Source organism: Lonchura striata, chromosome 2, assembly GCF_050655825.1.
Source record: "Lonchura striata isolate lonStrDom1 chromosome 2, ASM5065582v1, whole genome shotgun sequence".
NCBI lineage: Eukaryota > Metazoa > Chordata > Aves > Passeriformes > Estrildidae > Lonchura > Lonchura striata.
The window spans coordinates 64,115,656-64,142,633 of record NC_140704.1 but is presented as its reverse complement, the minus strand read 5'-3'; the positions used below and the strand labels follow the sequence as shown (position 1 = coordinate 64,142,633).

Here is a 26,978-nt window from a genome sequence, read left to right as displayed (position 1 = left end):
TCAGTGGTACGTGAGTTTGTGGCCGTGATCTCCACCTGTTGGAACTGCCTTTTATCCACTGAAGTAATTCAGCGTAGTTACAGGGTTTTTTAAGTTTAATCCTTATCTTGGAAGTTCTGCCGAATGTCCTTGCGGCCTGCAAATTCTGAATTCTTTGTGTCCACTATTATTGCTACATCCTCCTTCCCAGGCTCTGCCTAGGTCTGAGATCATTGTGGCATGTCAAAGCCTAAACCTCAACAAGGCATTTCTACCGACACGTAATTTGTCTTTCTAGCACCTGGACATCGCACAGAGCTTGATGTTAGCCGCTGTTTGACAGATTACATCCTCAAATTCCACAGTCTGCAACGCCACGAGGATCGTCCCAGTCCAAGTCCTGGCGCTGCGCAGGGCAAGGACCGCCCGCCCGGAGCGCTGTCCAAAGGCTCGGGGCGCGGGGAGCTCGGTGCCGCCGGCGCTTCCCCGGGAGCGGCGCCGGGAGCTCCGGAAGCGCCGCCCCGCCGGGCGCTCACGTGGCCGCCGCGCCTCCTGCCCGGCGGAGCCACGTCCGCGGAGGCGGAGCGGGGCGGGCACGGCCCCGGATGGAGCACCGGGGGGAGGCGGCCCCAGCTGCCGCTCCAGCCCCAGCGCCCGCCGCCGCCGCCATTTAGACATCCCGCCGCGGCGACAGGGTGCGCGGGAGGGGTCGGGTCGCCGCGACCGCCGCCGCCGTCCTCATCACCGCCATGGCCCGTCTGTCGCAGCTGCTGCTGCTCGCCCTGCTCGTCTTCCCCGCCGCGCTGCTGCTCGGGGGCGCCCGCGGCGGCCCAGGTGAGGGCGGCCGCCGGCACTGCCGGGGAGCGGGGCTGGCGGGTGGGTGAGCGCCTGCGGGGGGTCTCCGCGGGCAGGGCGAGCCGCTCCGGCCGGGCTGCGGAAGCTCCGCCGAGGGGCGGCGGCGGCTCCGCTCATTCATCGCCCCGGCCGCCCGCGCACGTGGCGGCCGCGGCCGGAGCTGCGGCGCGGAGCCGCGGGGCCCCGGGCCCGTCCGAGGCGCTCCGGCCCCTGCAGCCCGGGTCGGGCAGGGCCCCGCGGGCTCCGGCCTCAGGCCCGGCCGTGACAGCGGCCCGGGAGAGCCGGAGAGCCCCTCCTGAGGGGGCGGCAGCGGGTTTGTCCTTCTCGCCGGCGGGGCCGGGTCCCACGTACCCTAAGCCGGCGGGGCTGGGTCCCTCATTCCCCAGCAGATGCGCTGGCTGCCGCCCTGCCTTCCCACCTCGTCTGCCGCCACCCCCCGAGTGTCCTTGGCGGCTCCGAGGAGCGCTAATCTCTGTTTACGCTGTGGCGTTATCTGATTCACGATCTGGAAATTGCCTCCCCACTGCTAAGTTTGGGAAGGCAGGAGAGGTGGGGAAGGCTTCTCGCCCAGCTCCCGCAGTGGGCTGCGGCACACGCCGTGTACGAGTCCCTTCCCAGAGCTCTCCCGCTATTGCCACATCATCAGCGCCCCTGATATCCATGGAAAAGACCGTAAGGGGTCTGAGGGCGTGCTGGGCAGCAGATGGCAAAGGCTGCCTACAGCCTACCTGTATGCTGTTCATTTTTATTTTAAAGTCCCCCACCTTTATTGGTAAGAATTTTTGTAGAAATTAATTTTTTTTTACACACAAGTTTAAAATATCAAAATCACGGTACTTAAGGCTTAGGTTAAGTATTGCACATGGTCGAGCAAAAGTCTTTGAGTGTGCCTTCTGAAGACACTTGAGAGGAGAGGTTGTGTTTACTCTTTCTAGCACTGACTGGCAATTCTTAATTCCTTGGATATGCTTGTCCTGTTCAGGGATTCCTATTTCCCATGAAAATTTAAAAATATTTATTTTAAATTTTGTATTTATAGCAGCTAGGTCTTTTTTCAGACTTATGTAAATCAGTTATCCATTCATTTCTACTCTTTCCTGTTCAGAAAGCGTTATGTTTGTTAAAAATAAAAAACCCAAGCCTGTAATTTTGTGCACGTTTTAGATCTCAGCCTTGCTTGCATGTGCTCCGAACTGCAAACAGACAGAACTTTGTCCCGTGGCCAGTATTTTTATTAATCATATTTGCCCAGTGTTTGAATGTATGAGACTAGGCTCCATGAAAGCAAAGAGGCAATGGACTATCAGATTGCACTTGTTGTGGAGCCTTGCTCTAGGTCATGTTTCTTTTCTGACTGGTGTAGTGGTTCTGTTGGATATATGGCTGTACATGCTGTTAAGGAGATCGTAGTGAAAAAAACATTCTTTAGGTTTCACAACTTGGATGAAAATAAGTTGAAAAAAAAAAAGTAACTTTTTAGGTACCTTTCAGAGTGTTAAAGTGTTTTCAGTGTGCTAATAACTTGTTAGATTTGCTAGTCTTAGAAGAAACAGTACTTACTAAATTAATTTTGTGGTAATAGGAATGCCTTATTTCCACTTTTGTAATTGCAAAATTGAATTATTTTCATACATTAGCGTTTTCAAAAATTGAACAATAGCTTTTAAGGTAAATTGGTTGCCTTTTGCAAATGTAGGCATTGCTGTGTGAATGTTGAATGTTTTGTCATTCAGCTGTAAATTTTTGGGTTTTGAACCTAGTGACAGATAACTGAGTAATCTGTTATCTGAGTTATCTGTAAGTGAAAAACCTTTTAGCGAAGAAATAAGGCTGAAAGATCAACAGAGACATCATTTGAATAGGAGGTTTTTGCAACTGAGGCTTCAAAACACTGTATTGCACGGGTTTTCAAGAAGTTCCTCAAACATTAGTTGGAGAATTGTACTTAAATATCAGTTTTTTTGTTGGTTAACTAGACATTTAAAAGACTTTCTTGGATTTGCGTTTTGTTTTGGCAGGTTTATTAGTTGCAGCTCAAGATGCTACAGAGGATGAGGAAGCTGTAGAAGATACTATAGTTGAAGATGAGGATGATGAAGCTGAAGTTGAAGAAGATGAGCCTACAGACTTGGTAATTGTACATTAATATTACTTCAAAAGTATGAATTAGACTAGAAGTGCTTGAAGCTGGATAACTTAAATAGTTTAGTTTACTTACATTGCTTTTTTCAGGTGGCTATTTCCACGTATCTGATTAAGCTTGTGTTCACTTTGAAGTGTCAGAAGGATTTATCTTTTGTTTTTGAATTACCAGTTTAAAAAACCACATGGGGACAACCCGATTTCTGACTACCAAAACTGTAGGCCACAAAAGAAAAATTAAACCAGACCACGAAGTGGGAGAACCACATTCTTGTAGGAGCTCACTGTGTAAGAATATAAAAAGGTAAAAGATTTTAGAAAGTAGATATAAAGTTGAGAAAATTTTTCTATCTGAAGTTGCACCTCAGTAAACTGAGAAGAACACTGGGGGATAGAACTACTTCATTCTGGCTTCTTTGGTATTGATTTCTAAGAGCAACAGAGTTCTTAGTTAAGCTCAGAATGAATTCTAAAACCCTTGTTAAAAAAAATACAGCTATCTAAGTTTACAACACAAATTCAAAAAATTACCCAGAAAATAAAAAACATAGAAGTTGAATGTTTTACATAGTTTTTTACATAGTTTTGTGATCTGCTTATAGCAGTGGAGTGTTAGGCTTGCTAGACACTTAATGTGCTTAGAGTGGTGCAAAATTTTTTCAAATCTCTGATGTACATTAAAGAAGTTTGGGACATTAGTAAGAGAAGACATGCATAATAAAAATGCAGATTTGATAAAGTGTTACTTGATTCTATGAGATCTTACGGTTGCTCTTAAGTTGGTGAGCTTATGGTTGACCAGCTTTGCTAAGTTGTAGAAGATATGCTATGTCAACATTGACAGAAGATTATTAAATAAAGTTTTAGATATAATTTCCTTTTAATTATTTTTTACTCATGTACAAAACATGGTACTTTTTAGACAGTTTCTTTTATTTGTCACTCAAATAAAAGGGTTTTTCATAGTGTCTTGGAATCAAGATGCCACATGCTCAGCTCAACTAGGGAACTGGTTCCCTAGTTCATGGTACATTTATGACTGATCCAGTAGGATTTCCACTGCTTCGGGAGGTTGTTTAAGCACTGAAATCAAATGATTCAACTGACTTGCCAGCACTTAGCTGAGACTGTTCAATACTGGGTCAGCCTTGTTTTTGTTTGGTGGGGACGGTGGTGATCCCATGATGCCCGAGTGGAAAATAAGCCCTTAATGCTTGCATTTGTCAAATTAAAAAGTGATTCATCACAAGGTGAGCTTGAACAAGTGAGTCCATGGATTTCTGTAGTTCCAATAGCCTAACCTTTTCCAGGCATACATAACACTTAACTAATTAAAACTGAATAGAAAGCTGCCATAAATACTCCCTGTAGTGAAAGTAACTAATTTGTTTTATGGCTGTCTTTATTTGGAAATGCTTGTTTTCTAACTAGAAAGAGCTTAGATGTGAACACGTAACATTTAGATTCTATTCTTTTCCTTCCACCCTCAGACGGAAGCCTTACTGATGCTTTTTGATTCCAAACCCTTCAATAGAGCTAAATGTAGTTCAGATTAGTCACTGTGTCAAATATAACAAGTAGAAAGATAAATACTGAAAGGGATGCTCAGCAAATCTTAGAGGGAGAAGAGACTATGGTGCAAATCCTGCAAGAACAGGATTTGGTACAAATACTTGACACTGTATGGGACTCTCATGAACCAAGCATGGTTTTTGCTTCACTGTTCATTATAGGATTTTTCAAAAAAGTCTCTTGTCTTAGACAGAAGAAAAAGAGGAAGAAGACTTGTCAGGAGAACCTAAAGCCTCACCTAGTGCTGATACAACCATCTTATTTGTCAAAGGGGAAGGTAAGAGTCCTGCTAATGCACCATTCTCTTTACTGTTGCTTAGACTACATCAGTGTTTGCCTAAAACAGTGAAACCACAGAGCCTGTTCTAGATGCTCTCTGTTTAGAATTGGCTGTGTGTGGTGTGTGAGATTTCTTATGATTGATTTTTTTTTTTTTTGTATTTCAGACTTTCCGGCGAACAACATAGTAAAATTTCTGGTGGGCTTCACCAATAAGGGTACAGAGGATTTCATTGTTGAGTCTCTCGATGCTTCTTTCCGGTACCCTCAAGACTATCAGTTTTATATCCAGAACTTCACAGCTCTCTCTCTGAACACAGTAGTTCCACCACAGAGACAAGCCACGTTTGAGTACTCCTTCATCCCTGCTGAGCCTATGGGTGGTCGTCCTTTCGGTCTGGTTATCAATCTCAACTACAGAGATGCAAGTGTAAGCCCGATGTTCCAGTTCATTTGAATCTTTCTAGTTCGTCATGAGATGTCAGGAGGGAGCTGCTTAGCCAAGTACTTCTCCAGAAAGTGAATGCCTCTGTAATATTTAAGCAAATCAGTGGATACATAAGCATAGCAAGGGATTGCCTACATGCACTTGAAGTTATATCAGCAGTGGAAGTTGAGGTGTCTTAGAACTGTAGAGGGCAGCAAAATATTTGTGCTTTTGTTGCATTTGTGCTTTGTGTTGAGTGAAACTAGCATAACTTAAAACCTTAAAGTCTTGTGCAGGAGTTGCTGCTTTTTAGAATTTCTCCAAGAACATGGAAAAAGGTAAATGTTTGTGTAGGTGTTGAAATGAATTTAAAATGTTATGTGCAAACTTTGTTCTAGGGCAACATTTTTCAAGATGCTGTCTTCAATCAAACTGTTACAATTATTGAAAAAGAAGATGGGCTGGATGGAGAAACGTAAGGAGAATGGAGATCCAGTTTTAGTTGGTGCACTGGTAGAATAGGATATTGGTGGTGCCATTGGAAATAGTTCTTATATTGTTGTTTTATTGAGTGTTAGTCTGCTGTGTTTTGTTTATGATGTAGCAGCATTTGGCAAACTGAAAATACAAATTTTACCCAAAATTAAGATCTCTGTTATTAGTGGGGGTCTTCAGGACTTCAGTATGTCAGTGAGAAGCTGACAGATGTGCTCAGAGGGCTTAAGCCTGGAATAGGACCTGATGTTATACAGCTACATAGCAATTCAAAGCTGTTAAGCTTCTGTTATGCTACTGTGCTTTTTCCTAAGAGATAAAAGATACAGAGAATGCATAGTATCAGGCTGTGGGTCCTGCTGTCAGGACTGGAATAGCTTTCTTCTGGAACACTGCAGGGTAATGTTAAGTTTATGTAAACTAAGATGTATTTGGAGTGCCAAATAGCACAGCAAAGAATGACTGAGTTCCTCTAACCCCTGTCTGTAGTAGGTATCTTTCAGGAGTGATTTTTTCAGACTTGGGTAGATCTGACACACCAAGTATCTTTCAAGCATATGTTGTGCTAAAATGCTATTAAATATTGTAGCACTGGAGTGGAATTTTAAGTGAAGCTGTGCATTAAAAAAGTTGATCTTCATAAATACCTGTAGACAGTACTGAATATGTGAATTGTCCTGCCACAGGTAGAAATTGCCTTTTGAGAAAGCTGGCTTTTTAAAAATGTTGTCCAAAAGAAATAGCTGTTGCATTAATTTGTATTTCTCAAGTATAATGGTTTAAGTGAAAGAACAGTTGGTCATGTGAAAATATGTGATGCTCTGAAAAGGAACTCTCAGATACAATTCAGATACTAGAATCAGTTTGCATGAATGTCCTGTGAATAGATAGTTGCCCTGTAACAGGTATTTAAATTAAGTATCTTCTTTAGTTAAACTCCATAATTTCCTTTATTATGAATGAAAGTTCAGATGTTCAGCTTGGAATAAGTTCTTTACCTGTAAATTCCTTAATACCCAAATCAACTTTGTAGCTTAGGTTTACCTATTGTTAGGTATCAACAGATACTATAGATAAAATTCTTTCAAAACAAACCAGAATGTACAGATTAAGAAAATTGATTTTGTAGGTAGAATTCTAACTGTGAAACACAGAACAGCATAAGCAAAGTCTTTCAAAGCTCTTTTGCAAATTAAGTGTCCTAGCAGTACTTGCTTTGCAACAGCATGCTAAAAGCATATAAGAGACTTTTAAGGGTTTTATAAGTGATTAAATCTGTCACAGACCTAAATATTGCCTGTGACCCAATATCTTGAAACTTGGTGATAGTGCAAAAGAATTCTTGAAGTTACTAAATTTCAGTATTTATTTATTATAATATTTTTCTAATCTATACAGAGTTTTTCAAATGTTCTGTTTTTCACAATTAAATTTATGATTATTCTGACTTGGATTTTAGAAACTGTAATTACATGATAGTTGTTAGAACTGTAGTTTCAGATTCCTTGGGTATTTTCCCCACTTGCCCCCTACAGAAGTTCTTGGGAATGTTTAAGTGGATGTGTGGCGCCTCTTCATATGCTGTCTTCAAAAGTTAACATTTTTAGTTAATGCATTGTTTCTTAAACTGTTTTCTAAAGGATCTTCATGTACATGTTCCTTGCTGGACTTGGTCTGCTGGTCATTGTTGGTCTACATCAGCTACTAGAGTCTAGGAAGGTGAGTGGTGTGTTTATTTGTGTACTTGTTAATACAAAACCTTTGTGAAAAGAAAGCAATTCTGTGATTGCTTCTGGCATATGATGGTAAAGGTAGAAGATTTATTTTTAGAACCTTAGAGGTTACTGGGAAACTAGAGCATTTAAAAAATGTTTCTAATGGAAGATACTTTGCTGAGCTCATGCCCTTTGGGTCTCTGCGCTTTGGCTCTACGCTGAAGTGGTTGAATTGGAATATCACTGGGTGTCTGTGTTTACTGATTCAGTACTTACTTTCCCCATGCTCTCTATTTCTGCCTATTAGTCTAATCCAGGTCAGACTTCAGGGGAAAGCAGCTTTATTTAGTTCTTAGCAAAGCTTTGCCATAATGTTGATTATTTCGCAAGGTCGGGTCGCATGTAAGAACGTTATGCTAATCTGAGAAAGCAAAACGAAACTCATCATCACAAAGTTTGACTGATCATCAGTAAAAGGTATAATGAATTTACCAAGCTATGCATGAAATCATGGTGCCTGAATGTGGAATAAATGTTGTGAAGTGTTAGAAGTGTTAATGCAAAGCGTAGAGGAATAAATTGCCAGTGGGAAATACAGCTCTGTACATTGACTAGCTTTAAGTTTGTACCTTAGTGAAATAATTGTAGTTCACTAAATATTGCTTTTTTTAGTAATTTCTAATACTTGTGCTATCCAAGTCTTACTGAAAAGAAACATCTTTCTTCTTTCTTGAATTTTCAGAGGAAAAGACCAGTACAGAAAGTAGAAATGGGAACATCAAATCAGAACGATGTTGATATGAGCTGGATTCCCCAGGAAACTTTAAATCAAATAAGTAAGTAGTCTGCCTTTCACAAACTAGACTATAACAAACTTGACTTGATCAGCTAATTGTAAGTGAGAAGTAGCTGATACCAATTTCTTAGAATAGCATTTATCTTCTAGGGAATAACAAATTGTCTCAAGCACTGTACTTAAGGATGAGATTATTACTTTAGTAGTCCATTCCTTGTAGAACAAACTTCATTGGTTGATAAGATAATGACTACTGGTGACTTTTATGATTTGTTCTGTAGAGTATTTTTCAACAGTGTAAGATCTCTACCCAAAACCTGGATTGCAAAGATGGTTTAAAAGTAGCTGTCATCTCAGAGTTTCTGTAAGTTGTTTGGAAGTTTACCTATAGACCAGAGTCTTAAATAAGCTTTAGAAGTGTGTTTTAACTAAAGCCCCATAGATACTTGTTATTGATGTCTTTCACAAATCCAAAAGTTCTATTTGATACCTGAAATGCCAACACTAAACCAAATATCTGATTTCTTTAGATTGCTGACATTTCTAACTTCTCTTACTCTTTCTTCTCTTTTGCTTTCTCATTGCTTCAGTGCAAAGTAGAAGAGGTGAGGTAGACTCTTTGTGAACTGCAGAGTGAAAAGTGCTTAGTGTGTTGTCCATGTAATAATTAGGCATGGATAGAAATACAGCTTCCTGCATGCTGTGACTGGTGATGTAGCATGAGCAGTGAAAGATGCAGAACAGATGCATGCAATGGCATACATTTTATATACTTCTAAATTTGTTTTCATGTATTTTGTGGGTATATTTCTGATTATATTGTAGAAACATAGTATCAGTAGAATATTGATGAAGTATTGCTGTCTTCTATCATGGTTCCCAGAATTCTTTTTCTAAAAGGCAGATTGGATTTTATACTATTGCCTTCCCCACTAACTTCGGTGTATCATGCTGATAAACTCCTGTCATCATTGAGGTTTTCTCACCTCACAGCAGTGACTGCTACTGAAGTGCATCCTACACGAGATGCAGAGAGTTTGAAAACCCTTTGCAGGAGCTACCCTTCCTTGGCAAGGACTGCTGTTTGGCTCAAATAAGCATATTCTGAGCTTCATTTGGTGCAGAAGGGCTAGAGGCCTTAGCTGTGCTATGAAATTATGCCAGGAGTTGATGATTTTGGGCTTTTTAAAATTCCTTTACCCTTTTTAAGAGTACTTACACAGCATAGATATAAAGACTAGTCCTTTACTTGTGAAGATAAGTGTTCTTATACACTTGCTTCTGTTAGACACTAGAATAGTATAAAATCCAGACATAGGAATTTGAAAAGCCTCAATCTAGCAAGAAACGCTGAAGGTCTAAATGCTACTTTTTGCTAAAAAGCAAGCTGACATTAAAAGGGTTCAAAATCTGGTAATGTTTGGGCCCCACCACTGTCCATTTCTTAAGCCAAATAGATATTCATATCTTAATGCTTGAAGTTTAGGAAAAATGAATGGTTAAGTTGTTCTTACTTGCAGTTTTCTCAGCTCCAGGTTAGTTTCAATTAGAACTCTACACTAGAATTCTTTAAAATACACAATGTTTAAGATCTCAGATATTCTTGACTTTTTTGTTATTGACACTTCATACTGTACTGATTGGCCTGTAAGGGCATGATGGCTGTTCCTTGTATTTGAACATATTCTAAATAGGGAGGTTATTGGAGATTGCTATGTGCATCTGGTGACTAATTTTCTTAAACAGAACAATCACTTCAGCACTTAATGCAAAGTACTGAAGGTTACTGAAAGTATTCTCTGCAATAATCATAAACTATGGAAGGGTTTGGTTTGGAAGGGGCCTTAAAGATCACCCAGTCAATGTGGATGCTTCCTGAAAAAGTGCAGTTTTCCACAACAAAGACACTTTTCTTTTGCTGTTAGTTGTATAAATGTGGAAATATTACATGCAAGACATAGCTGTCTAAAGAAGAGTCAGTCTTATATTATTCATGCATGTAAACTCAAGGCAGTGGTCATCAAAATAATTAATTTAACTTTCCAGAAGTGTAATTACTGAACATGAAAATTGTCTAAGCAACCCAGCCTGCAGTTTCACATAGGGATGACAGGGTTTTGTTTGGGTTTGGGTTTTTTTTGCATTTTAGTAACTGACAAATAGAACAAGCCTTACCCCCTGTGGTTGTTGCATGTTACAGAATGGTGTGTTTGGGAGGAGAAAAATACAGGCTTATGTAACAATTGTAATTGATGCAACTATCACTTTTTTTTTTATCTAGATAAAGCCTCACCGAGGAGGTTGCCCTACAAGAGGGCACAGAAGAGACCAGTGGGCTCTGATGAGTAATGTTAACTAGTGCAACAGTTGAACCTTTACTAATTCTGCCTGTTTGGTTTTTTGGATTGGAGTAGTGCAGAGAACCCATACCACCATAAGGAAAATACTGCTAAACATTTGGACTGAACAGATTAACTGAATGGTGTTAATATTACTGAAAATGCACTTCTCTCTTAATTTGTTTTTGGTTTTTTTTTAATTGTTGGGGGTTGGGGGAGGTAGCCATTAAGATTTGTGCCTGCGTGTGTAAAGCGGTTGGTCTTAACAGAAACGTGTTACCTGAAATGTGCCTTTAGAGTTCTTTGTAATGCTGGCTTGTCATCTGTACATTGTCATTGAAGGATTTCTCTCCTCTCCCTAATCTGAATGTCTGGTGACTTTAATCTGTCTTGATTGTATCATATCTGTATCAGAGCCTGAATGCAATTGTTCTTATTCAGTCAGTAGCTCTTTACAAGGTGCGCACACTGAAGTTTGAGTGTGTGGTCCTGTCTCAGTGGCCAGACACTGATCGTCTCAACTTCTGCATAATTTCATTCTAAAGGCACAATTGGGTATAGCTGCTTGTAGTGGTAGATATTTTGCTGCTGTTTTGATCTGGGCATGCAGTGACCTAAAAATCTGAACTTAGCTGCATAGATGTTAGGAAGACTTGCACAGCAGCAGAACTTGTGAAGCATGGAATTTGTGTGCTGAATTGGTATTATTACATAAATTTCTTTTTTATACCAAATTTGTTAAATGGTTAGTTATTGAATCGTGCCAGCATCTTAGGTATTCAGATTATAGTGGTAGTTCTGCAATGTTTACTCAAGAAACTGTTGAATAAGCCAGAAAAACTTTTCATTGAGTTCTTGGTTCTCTCTCCTAAGAACTAGAATGTCATATGTATCAAAACACCAATTTATTTTTTTAAAGCTTTACAAGGATTTGCTGTACACACTTGAAACTGAATTTGAAAAGCAGTTGGATTCAAATAATTATTTTTATTGGCAAACTATTTAATTCACTGTTTACAGTTTTTAAATCTGAGACATCTTTACATTGGTCAGTACATTTGTCTGAGGTTTTTTTCACTTAGTCTTTCTTAACTAGTAACACAGACATATATTCATCACTAGCTGCATGTTGGTTCAGTAGTAAAGCAGAAAAGCTGTGTGCAAAATCAAAGCAAGATTTCTTTTTGTGGCTTACATGATTACCAGGTATTGAGGTATCCACTCTGTTCAGGAATTAACTGACAGGGAAAAGAGCCAATATGCAGAACATCAGTTTGCTTGGGCAAGGCTTGAACTATTTGCATCTCAACTGCCTCTCTTCCTATGTCTGAATGTTATCTGAAAGCTTTTTGAGTTTGGGAAGAGGCATAGATTTGAGGCTTCTGTCTTTTCCTCCCTTTTCTCATTCCCACCTCTGAAAATGCCCTTTTAGTTCCACACTTGGTCTGCAGGGACTGAACTTCTGAGCCAATGGATGCAGAGCAATCCTTCCAAATCCCGACACAGTGTGTTTGAAGCACATAGGTTCTGAAAGTACCTGCGCTGGCACTATTTTGTTACACACTTGGCCAGAATGAACTGTGAAGATTTTCCTGACTTATACTGCCATGGAAGAGATGCTTTGTTCAACTTCCTGAAAATAGAGCTAGTCTGGGCGGAATATTTTTTGCAGTTAAGCAATTTTTTGCTTTATTGTCATTCAGATCATTTAGGAAACAGTTGAATGCTGCCCTCATAAGGGGTATCTCCACTCAAATTGTGTGGAACAGCTTTATTTGCCTTTAGTAATAAAATCTGCCTGGTTCTGTGGTAGATTTGCAGGCTTGTATTCCAGCTTGCATTGATTCAACAGAGTGTTTATGGATTAAATGCTTCCTGTGCTAAAGCCCCATAGCAATTGCAACACCTGATGCACTGAACTTGGAAGTTCCCTCTCTTTGGTTGTCTCTAACCTGGCATTGAAAGGGGTTTTTTCACCTTCTTGTAATAGGTCATCTTGAACTGTATACTCTTAGTTCTTCCTGAGATTTAAAGGTACTCTTTGAGGGAGTGGTGATGACACAGTGGTATGCCAGGAAAAAAGACAAAGGATCAGAACAGAGGATATTAATTTGTAATATCCTAGTTTTATTTGTACAAATAAGAAGTATTTGAAAGTTGAGCTCTCTTCTCTGCACTTAGTGGCTGACTTCTAAATACTTAAGTTGTAAACATGAAAGAAGAGAAAAGCAGCTTGCACTGGAACCAGCACTGGGAAAGTCCAGGTGTACCAAGGTTGTCTTTCTGATGGTACAACTTGGCATTCACTGTAAATGGTTCATAGTGACTTTCTTAGCCAGAAGCAGTTCATAGGAGCAGGGACCAGTAGACCACTGCTGCTCATGGTGAATGTCATAACATTTTTTAATTATTTGTTTCTCATTAATTTCCTGTAGTTGAAATTTAGCAGTAACATTCCAGCATGCAGCAACTGAACTCTGGCATCTCTAGTATTATTTTTAGTGAATAAGCCAGTCTATTACACTCAGTTTTCTTAAATTGAGGGTGTAGAGTTGTTGCTTTATCCTATTGGTTAGAAACTTTTATTTTGGTACTTGAATTTTATACTCAATTTTTAAACAGGGATAGCTTGGTGTCACAGGTGTGTTGCTGGATATAATTATTATTCTCAGCTGAGTAGGGTATAGTTTTGCTACTTAAAGATGAGAGAGCAGCAATTCTCTCTGTGTATGCCACCCATTTCCATTTGGCAGCACAAGCCCCTGTATAATCCATTCTTACTAGTTCTCAGCCAGCTTACTACACTGCCACACAACTGCTGGGGGTGTTCTGAGAAGAGTGACAGCTGTGAAAGAAGCTGTGGGCTAGGGTTTCTTTAGTAGTAAAAGATCCTAAAATGGTTTTAGAGAGCAAATGAACTATGGGCTTAGAGTGAAGGATGTCTGTGAATTCCTTTCTCACAGCTCCTTAACTTAAAAAATTGTGAAGACTATAATTCTACACTAGGGGTAGGAAAACAACTTTAGAGTTCACATCTGCAGAGGCAGCAAAGCATTAATTTAGGTTGACCTTGAACTGCATGGGATACCTGTAGCCCTCTGTATGCTGTCTAATTTCTGGCAGTGGTTCATTTTTCCCCAGTGTCCTTCAATCAGAGAAAGAAGAGTGGCTGCTGTCAGACTGAAGGATTGAAGTTCATTCTCCACATGCAAAATTATTAAGTTTTAGGCTGTGGAGCTGGATGGAGCAGACTGGAGATGGCAGTGCTTCTGCTTGTTCTGAAACATTTATGCTGAACGTCTTCCTTAGCTTGGAAAAGGTGTAGTCAAAAGTATCACTTACTGGTTATTCCTAGAATGCGTGGTGCTAAACAAAATGTTGCAGGTGAGAGCTCTGAATCCAGGGAAGTTAAATACTAAAGTAGGCTGGTTGTCCTGTTTTTCAGTGTGCTTGATGTATTGAGTAGTAGAGAGTCTGTTCTCTTCTTCTCCAAAGGAAGGACAGTACCTACCTCATAGGAGTGACTTAAGGGCTGTTTCAAGAGTGTTTGAAGTTATTTGGGACTTGCACAATACACTTCCATGGAGATAGTAAGACACAGCACTAATGAAAATGATTGGCAACTGTACACATAGATCCATACTGTACTAATTTTATCCCCTCACTGACCAGAATTTAGCAGCTTTACACTTTGATATTTCTAAAATACGCAGAGGAGTTGCAATTAACATACAGAGGATAACAAAGCCAGAAAGATCTCTTAGTTTCTGCAAAAATTTATAGGTGGGCTAAGTAACATTCTTCTGATATTTTTCCATTTATTTCTAAATTTTCCCAGGGATTTTTTTTTCTAATCAGTTGATACAGATGATTGTTTATGTAGCTACAATCAACAGTCAATTTAAGAATGACTGATTTTTTTTGATGATTAAGTTCAGGTGATGTACTGCAACTAAGTGTTAAATTATCCTTTAATTTCTTACCTGCTGACTTGCATTTATAAGTGAGATCAGATCTCTTGAAAACAACTGCAGGTTTTTTTGTAAATTATACTTGATTTTTTTTTTCTTAGCATTGTGTAGCTTTTTTTTTTTTTAATAAAGCATGAGTATGGCACCAAAAAAAGGCCTTTTCCTTGGTAAGCAATTGGTGGTACCAAATATGCAAAGTGTGAAAATATGCCATTCTGCATGTGCAATTGGAATGGAAATAATATTGAGCAAGTACTTTGTGATGTTTCGGACAATGGTTCGGACAATGGACTAATAATTAAGATTAGAATTCTTTAAGGGAGGGTCCTGGGAAGGTGTTCGGTAAATTTCTGAATTCTGATGGGTTAAAAGTGAGCCACAGTGCCTTACATTTCTAGAAGGAATAACCTCATATTAAACCATAGGCAATATAAAGGATCTGTTAAGAGGCTTAAAAGCTGCTGAAGCACAAGGCCAAATCCTTCCAATTTTTATGTGCATGCTGCTGTGTGATCAAGCAAACGCTCATATTCCATGCAATAACTCTGCAAATAGCAGTTCCAGCAGGTGTTCTGCATCCAAACAGAAGAAGGTAAGACTTGGGGGAAAAAAACAACAAAAAAACAGACAAGGTTTAAAAATAAAGAATGCTTGGCTCCGTGTATTTGCGAGCTATATCTGTGGGTAAAAGAGGGAAAAACTCAAAGCAGATGTTGATGTACTTTTAGGTTCCAGAACACATGAAAATGACTGGATTTGAAGCCTGCCTTATCTTTTTCACTGAAAAGATCAAGACAGATAGATTGCAATAACTGGCTCAGACAGATCAGATACCAAGACCAAGATGAGATCTTAAAAATCTGTCTGTCTTTTCTGTCCCCTTGTGTAAATAGTCTTGGCTATAAATTTCTATTAACCATGATGCAGTAAGATTTCAGCATTACAACATTCCAGTCTCTTAGCTGGTGAGGCAAAGCTGAAATTTAACCTGCCTTTCCTCATCACTCTTGCTCTGTTCAGCCTACATGGAAATCACAACCGTATGTATTTTCCATAGAGATGAGGCTGCAGTGGTGGAACATTAACCCTGGAGGTAAAATACAGTACTAGGTTCACTAGATGGAAATTATAACAGCCAGCAATTCTCAGATCGGCCAGCTGAGGGATCTCCCAAACCTGGGACAACTGCTTCTCTTAACAGACAAGCACAAAAAGAGCTTTATCCCCTTCTCAAAGAGCAGCATCTAAAGGGAGGGGTCAGAGCAACTGTGTCTGGCCTTTCTAAATCACTCCATGCTCTATCTTGGCCACTGAAGTTAGTTTGAGTACTGTACTTTTCTACGCTGTTCAGAAAATAATTGACAGAAAAAGCTGTGAAAACAAACATAAAAACTGTAAAAGCTGGTATCTGGTATTTGCTTCCAAAAAAGTTCAGGGCTGTGGCCACCTACAGTGTCAGCAGAAAGTATTGCAGAGGTGGAGCTTGTAGTAACACGCTCACTCTGCCACCTGGTGTTTGGCCCCACAACCAGTTTTCCTTAGAAGTTAAATTGAATTACATCTTTAATAGATGTGTACCTTGACCACATTCAGACACAGATTTCCATTCAGCTTTTCCATGCAAGCTTAATCAAAGAGCTCAGTCTGTTCAGAACACTGAAGGAACTCCCTTGGCAGAGTCTGGATCCACAGCTCTGCAGAAGGAAGCAGGGGACAGGACCTTGCCCTGAGAGTGGACTGGATCCAGTATCAGCTGGCAAGTTTTCCACCCTTAAGTTTTCAAGCTTGAAAGAAAGAATGAACAAACACCCTCTTTTCTTTGAGAGGAGTCCACACAGCAAGAAGGGCAGTTAAAACACCCTTGTTGCAGGTTTCCATTGGAAAGGAAAAGCTAGAATTTAAATAGCATCTGGTGACTGTTGAGCACAGTATGGCAAACATTGCCACTCAAATATCAAGGTTATATTTTAGAAGCAAGTTCAAATACCCTAAAACACTTGATTTGGAAGTGTGTCATATTTTCCTTAGAGCCAGTATTTAAGGCTTGGTTAATGCTTGGTTGTTTGTAATAGTGGTTCATTCATAGAGTGTGCAATTACTTTTCACAGCTGGAAATGACATTTTCCCCAACTAATTCTAACTTGTTGCTGCTATAAAGCAAGTTGGAAACCAGGAAGTGCATCTCGCTGTTAGGCACCAAAGTAAAGAAAAAAAGGCAGGATTCAGTTTGTATTTTAGAAAATACACTACTTGGGGACCATCTCCTTTCCAGCATTGTAATAGCCTGGCAGATTGTAGTTCTGCAGCATTCCAGTACCACCAGCCCAGCTAAAGGTACTCCAAGGGTGAAGTACAAGGCATCAGTCACAGTCATGCAGCCAGAACAATCACTCAGTAGTTTTTCTTCATGCTCATGCAGGGCAAAACATTCCCTCAAGGTCCTCCCGAGGCTGAGCTCCTGCTCCCATGCAAAGCATCTCACTGGGTGTCATTTACTGTTCCTTTAGTGGTTGCTCCTTTTCTTTTACTGGCTAATCCCCAGGGACCATCACGCAGACATTCCCATTCTGCTGAATTTATAGAACTGAGTGGAGCCAGATGTCACTGATGCAGTGCAGTGGGAATAAGTACAGGCCACCAGGGACCTGCTGACAAACTGCAAAACATCCTTCAGCTGCAGTTCAGTAAAACGCTGCCTGAAGGAACTGGTGGAGAAGCTGCTATCATTTTTAATTATTGTTCAAATAAAATACCTTAATTTTTAAGCAAGTGTTTTGCAGCTGCTAAAGAGACTCTTATGGTTCAGAAAAAGTTAAAAACTGTCAAAGAGGTGCATTCATAAAAAGTAATAACCAAATGCATTAAAGGCATCCTGTTGCAAAATGTATTACCACAGGGTGCCCAAGTTGCTCATGTCTCCAAACCTCTCCCATTCCCTCACCTACAGCCCCAGCTCATTTTCTAGTGAGTTCTGGGTGTTGGGTAGCTATGCTATGCTAGGCAGCCTCTGTGGCTTCAACTTCAAGATGCTGACAGAGAGTGATAAAGACACAAAGATCGGACTCACTGTTGTGGTGCAGACTTACACTGACTGCTGTGTAGATGCAGGCAGGTTGATACTTCGATTTTCTCTGGCTGTGGAGTATTGTGGACCTGATGCACATGACCTTGGAGCCTGTAAAGCTTCAGTCATACAGGCATCTTGAAGGAAGCAGATTAAATGGTGTTAAATTTGCCACCAAGAAGGGACTTTTCTGACAAAGTGTGCAAATCTGGGAGTGCTGGATCCCATTCAGCAGCAGTGCATGCAGTAGGAGGATATGTGCTGCCTCCTCCCCAGGAAGAGCCCTGTGCATCAAGTAGGGTTGTGCTTTGGTAGAATTAAACAGCAATGACAAAGGGTACAGTCTCTGTTTACAGCCAGGTTTTACCCTTCCCAAGCAGTCAAGTCATGCAGTAAAGCTTGAGTTGGAAAAACCTGGGAGGAATACTGGTCAAAGCAAGCCTGCATCTCACAGCTAGCACTGCCATCACCCCAAATAAAGTACAAATGCTTATTTTGGGTGCAGATTCTTTGGAAGTCAGATGCAAACAACAAACCTAGGCTGTCATTCTCTGTAGGATCAGGTAACAGTAGATGGGAGGAAAGGCTAACAATTGCTTTTGTTACCCAAATACAACTCCAGGTCCGAGGGCAGGGGCCCACGGTCCTGTGTGTACATGTTCCCAGGAGCATTTATTTCTGCCATTCCTCAGACCCCAGAGCTCGGGTCAGGCCCTGTCCTGGAGCCACCAACCCTTCTGGCTGACATTCTGTCCCAGCCTTGGCACATTTTTATGAGCAGTGGGGCCATGCTCCACGTGTGGTTACAGGCTAAAAATTACTGACAGAGTCAGCCCACAGCAGCACTGGCCTTCACTGCATTAACCTCTGCCTCTGAGATTGTGAAAACAGATCAGGCCTTTCATGATGAAAAGCCTTTTCTCCAGCAGATTTCTCTTATTTACAGCCTCCCATTAACTGATGTTCGTAAACTGCTTCACAACCCTCTGCTGAAAGGCTCTAGAGAAGTTCAAGTGCTTTCACAACAGTGTATTCCAAACACCAGCGCCCAGAGTTTCCTCATACACTCCTGGCAGTTTTCCCTACCAAACGAGACAAATCTGGCACAGGAGAAATAAACAAGCACAGCAAAGGAGAAAGCTATTTTCAGTTCCTACTAGTTGGGAGGATTGCTACAACATTTTCTACTGCATTACGCAGTGAGGTTGGGTGAGCCAGAGAAGTCTTCCCATTTTATTACTGTTTAATATGTGAAAAACTCCTGCTTCCTATTTATGAGGATTTTTTTTATTATTATTATTCTGAGGGGGGTCTTGAGAAATGAAAGTAGGCAATACTATAATTTTTGAAAAGCCTCAACAATGCTTCTCAACTCCATTTAGTTTCACTTCTTCAGGGTGATTTCAGACACATTTTGAAATGAAGCCATCAGAGCCCCTTACCTGGCAATACTCTGGAGGTTTTCATCTCTCCAGAGAGTTCAGTCAAGCTTGTCATCTGTCAGGCAGCCCATTAACACCGGCACATGTGTGGAGGTTACATGTCACTTACCTGAGGTGACACCTGCATACAGCAACAGCAAGATAGGTGCTCCTGTATCTTTTGGGCATCCATTCTGTGCAGGGATTTGCCAGCAGTCTGTCTTCACTGCTGCCCTTGAGCAGGCCAACTGCCCTCTGCCTCTCCACCCTTTTTCTCCCAGGTACTAATTGACTCATTAAAAAAAAAAAAAAAAAAAAAAAAAAAACTTCTGGAAAAACAGCCTCATAAATATCTTTTTACAATACAGAAATGTTATGTTGCTCATAAACAACTGTCCTCTTGCTAACAGCCCAGCCTTCACCCCTCCCCTTGTTTTAAATAGGCCTCCCTGTCCAGGTGAATCCACTGATGAGGCCTGGCAGCCCACAGGGATGGTGCTCTTGCAGCTTCTGAAGCTTTTGTTGTGGTGCAGCTGGTGACAAATCCTAAAATCACCAAATAATTCTATCCCAGAGCACTTCTCCCTGTGCTGTTCTCCCCCTGCCCCTTCCCTTCCCCTCTAGTTCTCTGATAGTTCCTGAGAAATACATGGACATCACTGGACAAGTGGGTCCCTAACTTGCCATAGGGCCAAGGACACACACCATCTGTGTCTGACACCAACTCATCCTGTAGGAGAAACACCTTGGGTTTACTTGGCATAAATCATCCTTTCAGGACTGGTGCGAAGAGTTTAAATCAAATAAAAATGCATTCCCTGAAATTGCATTGCAAAAACACAATCCTCAGCTGAGGGGACAAGGAAGGACACTGTGGTGCTGTGTTGAGAAAGGCCAAGAGGTCTGAATTTGCTGCGTGCAAAACCCTGCACCTGCAGGAGATGCTTTAGGCTCTGGCAGAGGCTCCATGAACAAACCATTGTTCCTGTTAATGTTCTTCAAAACCAGAGGAACAGACTGACCATACCTCAGCAGAGCTGTTGGCTCAGAAACCCCAGCTGTGCTGTACCTCCTGTCATTTTAGGGTTGTTTCCAGTTCTTCTAATCCTGTGATCCATCTTAGCACTAATTGCCCATGATGAGGGAAATCCTCTGATCCACCAGCAAATCTGCAGGTACCAGCAGCCACCAGCTTCCAGAGAGGGACAACAGTATGCTCCTGGATGTTTGTTCCCCCCTTTCCCTGAGTGTGCACATGAGGACATGGGCAAGGAGGGCAGCTCCAGTGTGGGGCTGGTGGCCAAACCCAGGAACTCCAGAGCACACCCAGGACTCCAGGGATCACTGTAGTGATGTGGTGCTTCCAACCTGCAGAGCACACACAGCCAGGTGACCCATCACGTCCCCAGCTCAGACAGCACCCAGCCTAGGAGGCAGATACGCATGCAGATCATGCCATCCCACTAGCAGGTTAGACCTTTCCTCATACACACTCTTCCCCCTTCCCAACCTCAGACCATTTTTCATGGAACATTCTACTCCTCCCTGATATGGAGAAGGTTTTCAAAATCTAAGTAAATTCCTTTATTTCCAAACAGATTGGACCCTAAATCCTGGTATCTTCCTCAGGGCTCCTCTGGCTGTTGCAGTGTGGGTGCAGCCTCTCTCCTGCACAGTAATTACTGCCAAGGAAGGGGATGAAAGAAAGAGGGAAAGTTCTTTAATGCAGCTCCTCAGCTGGAGGGCTCAGCTGACCCATAACACCCAAAGATACTGGTGCCTTGTTCAGGTTTTACTCACTTCCCTCCCTGATGCTGGCTACTCCAGTACTCAGGTTTTGTGAAGTGCTGGCATGGCCCCTTTCTCCACAGTTCAGCAGTTAAGAGATATTCCAATTGAACAATCAATTTCTCCATCTTTTTCTTTTTTTTTGCACTATCGGAGTGAGTGATGAAAAATGGTGCCTCTTTGACATACAGAAAGTGCTGGTTATTCTGTGATAGGGTCTTGAGTCTCCCTTTTGCAGATAATCCTAAACTTCAGGGTTTTCAAAAGTTAAAATTTTCAATCCCATCATAACTACAGAAATGCTGAAAGAAAATAAGAAAATGGTATGTATGATTCCCCAAAATGGAGAGTTATGAAGAAGGAAAGGTTTCAAGTAAACTTTTGCCCCTTGCTGCCTTTGCTAGCTTAATTGAGACTCATTTTGTTTAAGAAAGGCTTTTTCCAACAGAACAGGCCAAAACACTATTAAGTGTCAACAGAAAATCATTTCTCATTGCACTCACTTTCTGAAGATCTTGGTGGAGGTGTACAGCCCTCCCATCTTGCATATGCTGGCTACTTTGAGACAGCTGCATAATGAGAAGCAAGTAACTTTATTCCTTCCTCTTGTTTGCATTTCAGTAGCAGCAAAAATGCAAAAGATGCTCCAAACAGGCTCCACATTCTGTTTCGGGGCAGTTTTTACCCAATCCTACTATCTCCTGCCCATCCCCACAGCTTCACACTCCACACTTCAGAAAAAATCCCCACTTTCCTGGTGCCCCTTGCATCCAAGGCATCCCTGTGGTGGCAGAGGACTTGAGTCTTCCCCAAACTTTAATGCTGTGGGTGAGCATGTGGCCTCCATGCCTGAAGCACAGCAGTGCCTCAAAGAGGGGCTGTGCCACTCTCCCTGTCCATGTCAGAAATTAAGTTCAGCTTCACCCTTGCCAAGGTGGGAAAAAAAGCTTTAGGGAATGAGGTGAGGAAGCAGCAAGTTGGAAGAGGCACACAGAGACACCACCACCACCTCCCCACCTCTGCTAACCTGGCGTTTCAGACCAGCTCCAGCTATTGCTGCCATGGGTGTTAGTGTGGGGAAGAATGAAGGCAGAAGAGGGAAAAGGAAGTACCAGGAAGAAGTGCAGTTCAGCTGGCCAACAGGGTGTTACCCTGTCCGCGGCAGGAAGAGCAGGGGAATTCCCAGCTCAGCAATAGTCACTGTCAAATTGAGGTAGAAGGAGAAAAGGGCTGGGCACAGCAATTATACCCTTCCAGGGCCAAGAACCAAGTGCTTTCTAAGTCATCTGCTTGTAAGTTATTAGTCACCATCACTTCCTAACCACATAAACTCATCCCATTTGATTTTAAACCTCCTGACAGGTCCCCGGGCCACTCGGACGCGAGCTTCCCATCAGTCTCACGAGAGGAGAGGCGATTCAGGTCAGTGGGTGGGAGAGGGAAAATTATTTTCTGCAGGTTTCCTCCTTCAGAAATTATGTTTCCACCCCATGATCTCACCCAGAGAGCCTCCAGAGCTCCACTTCATCAGATATTCTCAGTTTGGGGCTGGCTGACTGCTCCTGTTCTAACCTGTCCCCCTGGGGGTCAGGGACCAAGGTCCTCAGCAGACCAAGTGCTGTGTGGAATTCTGACCTCCGTCAGGAAGGAGCAGGAGGCTTGAGGGAGGAAAGAAGCAGCAGTTCACACCCCAAGTCTGTCTCTCATTCTGAACCTGGTTCACTTCTCTGCCAGAAAGCACCACCGCAGCAGGACTTAGGAAGATGTGGATGCTTTGCTTCACTGCAATTCCCTGGCCTGGAGAGCTGGATGCACAACTCGGATGATTCTTTGGCTCACTGTCCTGTGAAATGGGTTTTCTTTATAGGAAGGCATATAAAATGCAGCTAAGGCAGCTCTGACAAGCTAAAACAAAGGATTGGTCTCTTTTTTGACACATGCACATGGCTTTTGGACAAATCCTGAAGAGTTTGTGGCTATAAACATTTATGCAAGAAGGAAACTATAGTAGCAGAAACCTACTTAATTTGTAAAAAAATGACTGGTACACGCTGAGAAGATGCTCACCCATGTGACCATGGGGCTACCATTAATTTGAAAAGAATCCTGACCCTTCCTATGCAGGAAAATCAGCAGTTTCTACTGCGTTCAGTTGCTGCATTGAGGAACTGTATCCGGGAGACAAGCAGCATTTCAAAGGGGCCTGGCTACCAGAAAATGGTGGTCAAAATGAACACGAGTTTTCAGAGTGCTGCAAACATCTCCAGCTCACATTCAGATCAACTGAAGGAAGAGAAACAGTGATCCATCAGCACAGACAAACTGGCTTGCAAGTCGTCCTCCAGCAGAGCTAAGGCAGAGAATAAGTCACCACAAACCCACAAGAAGAGCCACGCCCATTTAATAACCTATAATTTTTAAATATAACATTTTATTGCTTAGATGGTTTGATACAGAACAAGTTTTACTTTTTATTTTGAATTTGGAAGTACTGTACAACTGAAAAAAAGAGGAATAAAAGTACCAAAACTATGTGTGATTCTCTGTTCATGTGGCATAAACCAGTCTTGTACACAATTCGTAGCAGCAGTTTAAGTTCCCTTTAGAAAAATATGAATTCTACACATTTATTACTGTTTCCTGCATGGGATGAAATCACTAGGATTAAACTTCCTTCGTGGAGAGAGAAGAGAGAGAAAGGAGACACACAGAGAGGAAAGAGAAGATGAATCATTCTGAAAATGGAATCACTGTCACATAGCCCCCTAGAGTTATTTCACAACAGCCTCAAACAAGGTTCTCTCTTTTTTTTCTTTTTCCTTTATTTTTTTTGCGCTTTCACAGTCAAGTGCTTAATGTAGTGATTGAATTATCTCCATGTTAAGTCCATTGCAACTCAGGCAAAAGAATTTTAGAAGATCTTTTTTTTTGTTTTCTTTTTGTTTTGTTTTTGTTTTTTTGTTTTTTGTAAAAGCCCTGAGAGAGGAAAAAAAATAAAAAGATTCAAACGAAAATCATATAGAGACAAATTAGCTGAACATGCAAACTAAAGCCTAAGATTCACCCATAGTTTAAACACATTATAAATTTCACAGTTTAATATTGGGGGAGGAAGGGAAACAAAAAAACCCCAACAACAGCAACAGTTCTCAGTCAAACTCAACTAATAAAAATGTCAATAAAATGTGGCAAGACCTTATACTCTACTAAGATATAGATAAAGGCTAAATAAAGCTTTAAATCAATAGTGATTATTGCTAGCAGATGTCCCGGCAGGCTGCTGGGAATTAATTATTTGCTACATTGTTCTGCAGCATATAGTTTAGTAATGGCTTCTCCCCCACAGTATTGCGCAGTTTAGTGTGGAGAGTTGCGGAAAAAAAACCCAAAACAACAAAACAACAACCCCAAAATAAACAAACAAAAAATTACAAAAACAAAAAAAATTACCCAAAATAATAATAATAATTATTATTATAATTATAATAGTAATAACAATTTAAGGGATGCGTGAACTGGTTTTCATTAAGTAGAATGCACCTGGGTAGAGTTTCAAATGAATCATTGGTTGTGTCTGATTTATCTATATCTGGAGTTAGCTTCGTTTCTGAACTGGTTCAAACATCCCTATTTAAAAATTAAAAAAAAAACAAACAAAAAAAAATAGAAATCACATATACCTCAACCATTTTTTTCTTATTCTATTTGCAAGAATATTACTCAAGAACGTTTCTCTTCCTCTGAATTCTGGACAGTGAGATTTCAGTCTCCAGAAATTTTTCCGAGAATTTTTAATATATAGATATATATATAGATATATATTATATAATATAGACTGGGTCCGAGGCCCACTTCCTCCATGTCTGGTGAGAGCAGGAAAAGCGATTCTGCGGTGGGAAGGAGGGAGGGTCACAGTGCGGGCTGGGCTGGGGGGCTGCAGCGGTGGAGTAGCACAGTGAGGCTCCGGCAATGCTATTATGGCTCTGTCTGTCCCAGAGGTCATGACTGAAGGACAATTAACAAACAACAATAACGACAACAACACAAGAACAACAAAAATGCTGGGCACTCCTAAAAATGCACAGCTACAGTAGGATACATTTCGTTTAACCCCTTCAATATTGGTGGCTGGAGCGTCTGTCACCTGTTGCCGGCAACAGGAGCCACATGGAGTAATTCCAGCTGCCAGCATTAAAGGGGTTAAATTACTGATACGAAATTTAGACACACACCTCAAGTCTTCAAGCATCAACCCCAAAATCTCAGGAAGAATTTATTTCTATTTTTTTTTTCTTTTAAATTTATTTTATTTATTTTTAACATGTCGTATATCTGTAGTTTTATTACCAGTAGTATTTTCTTGCTCTTAGAACACGACAGAAGCAAGACGAGGGTAAGGCTCGCATTTCTCTCTTGCTTTCCACTGGAAGACGGAATAACTTTGCTCTGTGAGCGACCGTCACCGACGTGACGGCAGCGAGGTCACCGCGGCACCGGCGGAGCCTCTCTCACGCACCGGGGCCCCGCGCGGCCCCGCTGTCGCACCTCGCACCCACGCCCACGCCGCGAGGGAGATGCGCCCCGCACGGGCACGGTACCTCGCTGGCCTCCGCGGGACACTCCGGTCAGAGGAAGGGGTTCATGTAAAGTACAGTAGAAGAGCTGCAACAACAGGAGGAGGAGGAGCTGGTGAAAGCTGATGAGTCAAGAACACTCCGAGACGGGATCCAAGCTGCGCTACGCATCTCCGTGGGCAAATATTGCCCATTGGCTTCTGCTGACTGCAGAGACAAGCGAACTGATGGATTTATAAAATAATAATAAAATAATAATAATAATAATAATAATATACTGAAGCAAATCAAACATATGTAACAGCGGGTGCATAATTTCCATAGGTTACGTTGCTATGTAACTCATCTCTGTATACACGCTCAGTCCGTGACGGCCAGAAAAAACCCCTAGGATTTAAAAAGACCACTTCTAATGCTGAAAAGTGGAAACATGCATGAGGTTGAAATTCGTTTGTGTTTCCTGCTTTTGGCTTGAATCACTTCGAACACCTTCAACTGCCACGTTGTTCATGCCTGGAACAGGCTTAATGCTCCACCATGTGGCAAATGCAAGAACATCTACTGAGAAAAAAAACCAATAAATCAATGTCTCCTCTGCATTTCCTCTGAATATTTCATATGAAATTCACATCATTTTTCTTCCAGTTATTGGCTATGGTATCCAAGGGCCTCCCACCCCACTGCCCCATTTCCAGCTCAGAGAACAAACACAGCGACTATCACAGATATACAAGAACAAGCTCACGCACACCAATACAAAAGGTAACATTAATGCTTAAATGAAAAAGGGTCCTCTCCAAATAATTCTTTAAAATATTAAAATCATTTTTGAAAAAAATCTATAATACCAAAAGATCTAATAAAGTAGTAAGGCACTCAAATCAGTATATACTGTAGTCTCTTGCATTATTATACTGAAAGGCATATGGCACCATGTCCAGTCTGCCATACTCTCTCCCCGTAGCTGTACGGTCGCTCTTCCAAAACCAGACTCCAGAAACCTTGCTCTGCTGGCTTCAGTTTGCCTGCTGAGACGCGTCCAACCTCCTAGCAAGTCACTCCACCCCCAAGAGCTGAGGCGCGCTGTCGGCAGAGGCCAGGATGTGATTCATGGGAGACGGAGCGTTGTGCATCTCCAGCAAGTTCTGGATGAAACCTGAGGGCCTCTCGTGCTCGGAGCTGCCCCGCGGTTCCTGGTCTTTTGCCATGTGTTTCTGCGTGCTCTTGGTGGGCTCGGCGAGGCAGGCGCCGCTCCTCTCCTCTCCGCAGGGGGAGTCCGTGACCATGCCGGCCAGGGCCTCGTTCCGGCTCCCCACGAGGGACGAATGGCTATCGACGCCCCCCGCGGAGTCGCACTCGCTTTCGGAGATGGGGTTGGTGCCGCTGTGGCTGGACTCGTTCTCACTGTCTTCTCCACACCTCGACTGCGTCTCCTCCTTGTCGCTCTCCTTCCCGTGGTTTCGGACATTTTTGACTTTCTGGTGGATGCGCTGGTGACGGACCAAGCTGTGCTTCAGAGTGAAGGTCCGTTCGCAGGTTTGACACTTGTAAGGTCGCTCAC

The 26,978-nt window shown here is 41.9% G+C and overlaps 2 protein-coding genes across 12 annotated transcripts in view; one reads left to right on the top strand and one right to left on the bottom strand.

Annotated features, from left to right (window-relative positions):
• The first annotated feature begins 574 nt into the window (after positions 1 to 574).
• SSR1 (signal sequence receptor subunit 1) lies at positions 575 to 23,375 on the top strand. 5 transcript variants are annotated; one of them, XM_085571473.1, is made up of 11 exons: positions 575 to 813; positions 2,853 to 2,965; positions 4,738 to 4,825; positions 4,995 to 5,257; positions 5,653 to 5,729; positions 7,390 to 7,468; positions 8,207 to 8,300; positions 8,851 to 8,865; positions 10,542 to 10,605; positions 22,206 to 22,265; positions 22,578 to 23,375. In XM_085571473.1, the coding sequence occupies exons 1-11, from the start codon at positions 729 to 731 to the stop codon at positions 22,600 to 22,602; spliced, it is 963 nt and encodes a 320-aa protein (XP_085427599.1). In that variant the 5' UTR covers positions 575 to 728; the 3' UTR covers positions 22,603 to 23,375. The 5 variants fall into 5 exon arrangements, with proteins under 5 accessions (XP_085427599.1, XP_085427600.1, XP_021390292.2 ...); XM_085571474.1 differs by lacking the exon at positions 8,851 to 8,865; XM_021534617.3 differs by having other exon boundaries at positions 22,206 to 23,375.
• RREB1 (ras responsive element binding protein 1) overlaps positions 10,782 to 26,978 on the bottom strand; it is a 133,662-nt gene continuing 117,465 nt past the window's right edge. For 6 of the 7 annotated variants that reach the window (XM_021534650.4, XM_021534642.3, XM_021534659.4 and 3 more), the window contains one exon: positions 10,782 to 26,978. In XM_021534650.4, the coding sequence (XP_021390325.1) occupies positions 26,473 to 26,978 (506 nt within the window). In that variant the 3' untranslated portion in view covers positions 10,782 to 26,472. The other variant, XM_021534700.4, reaches the window with a different exon arrangement.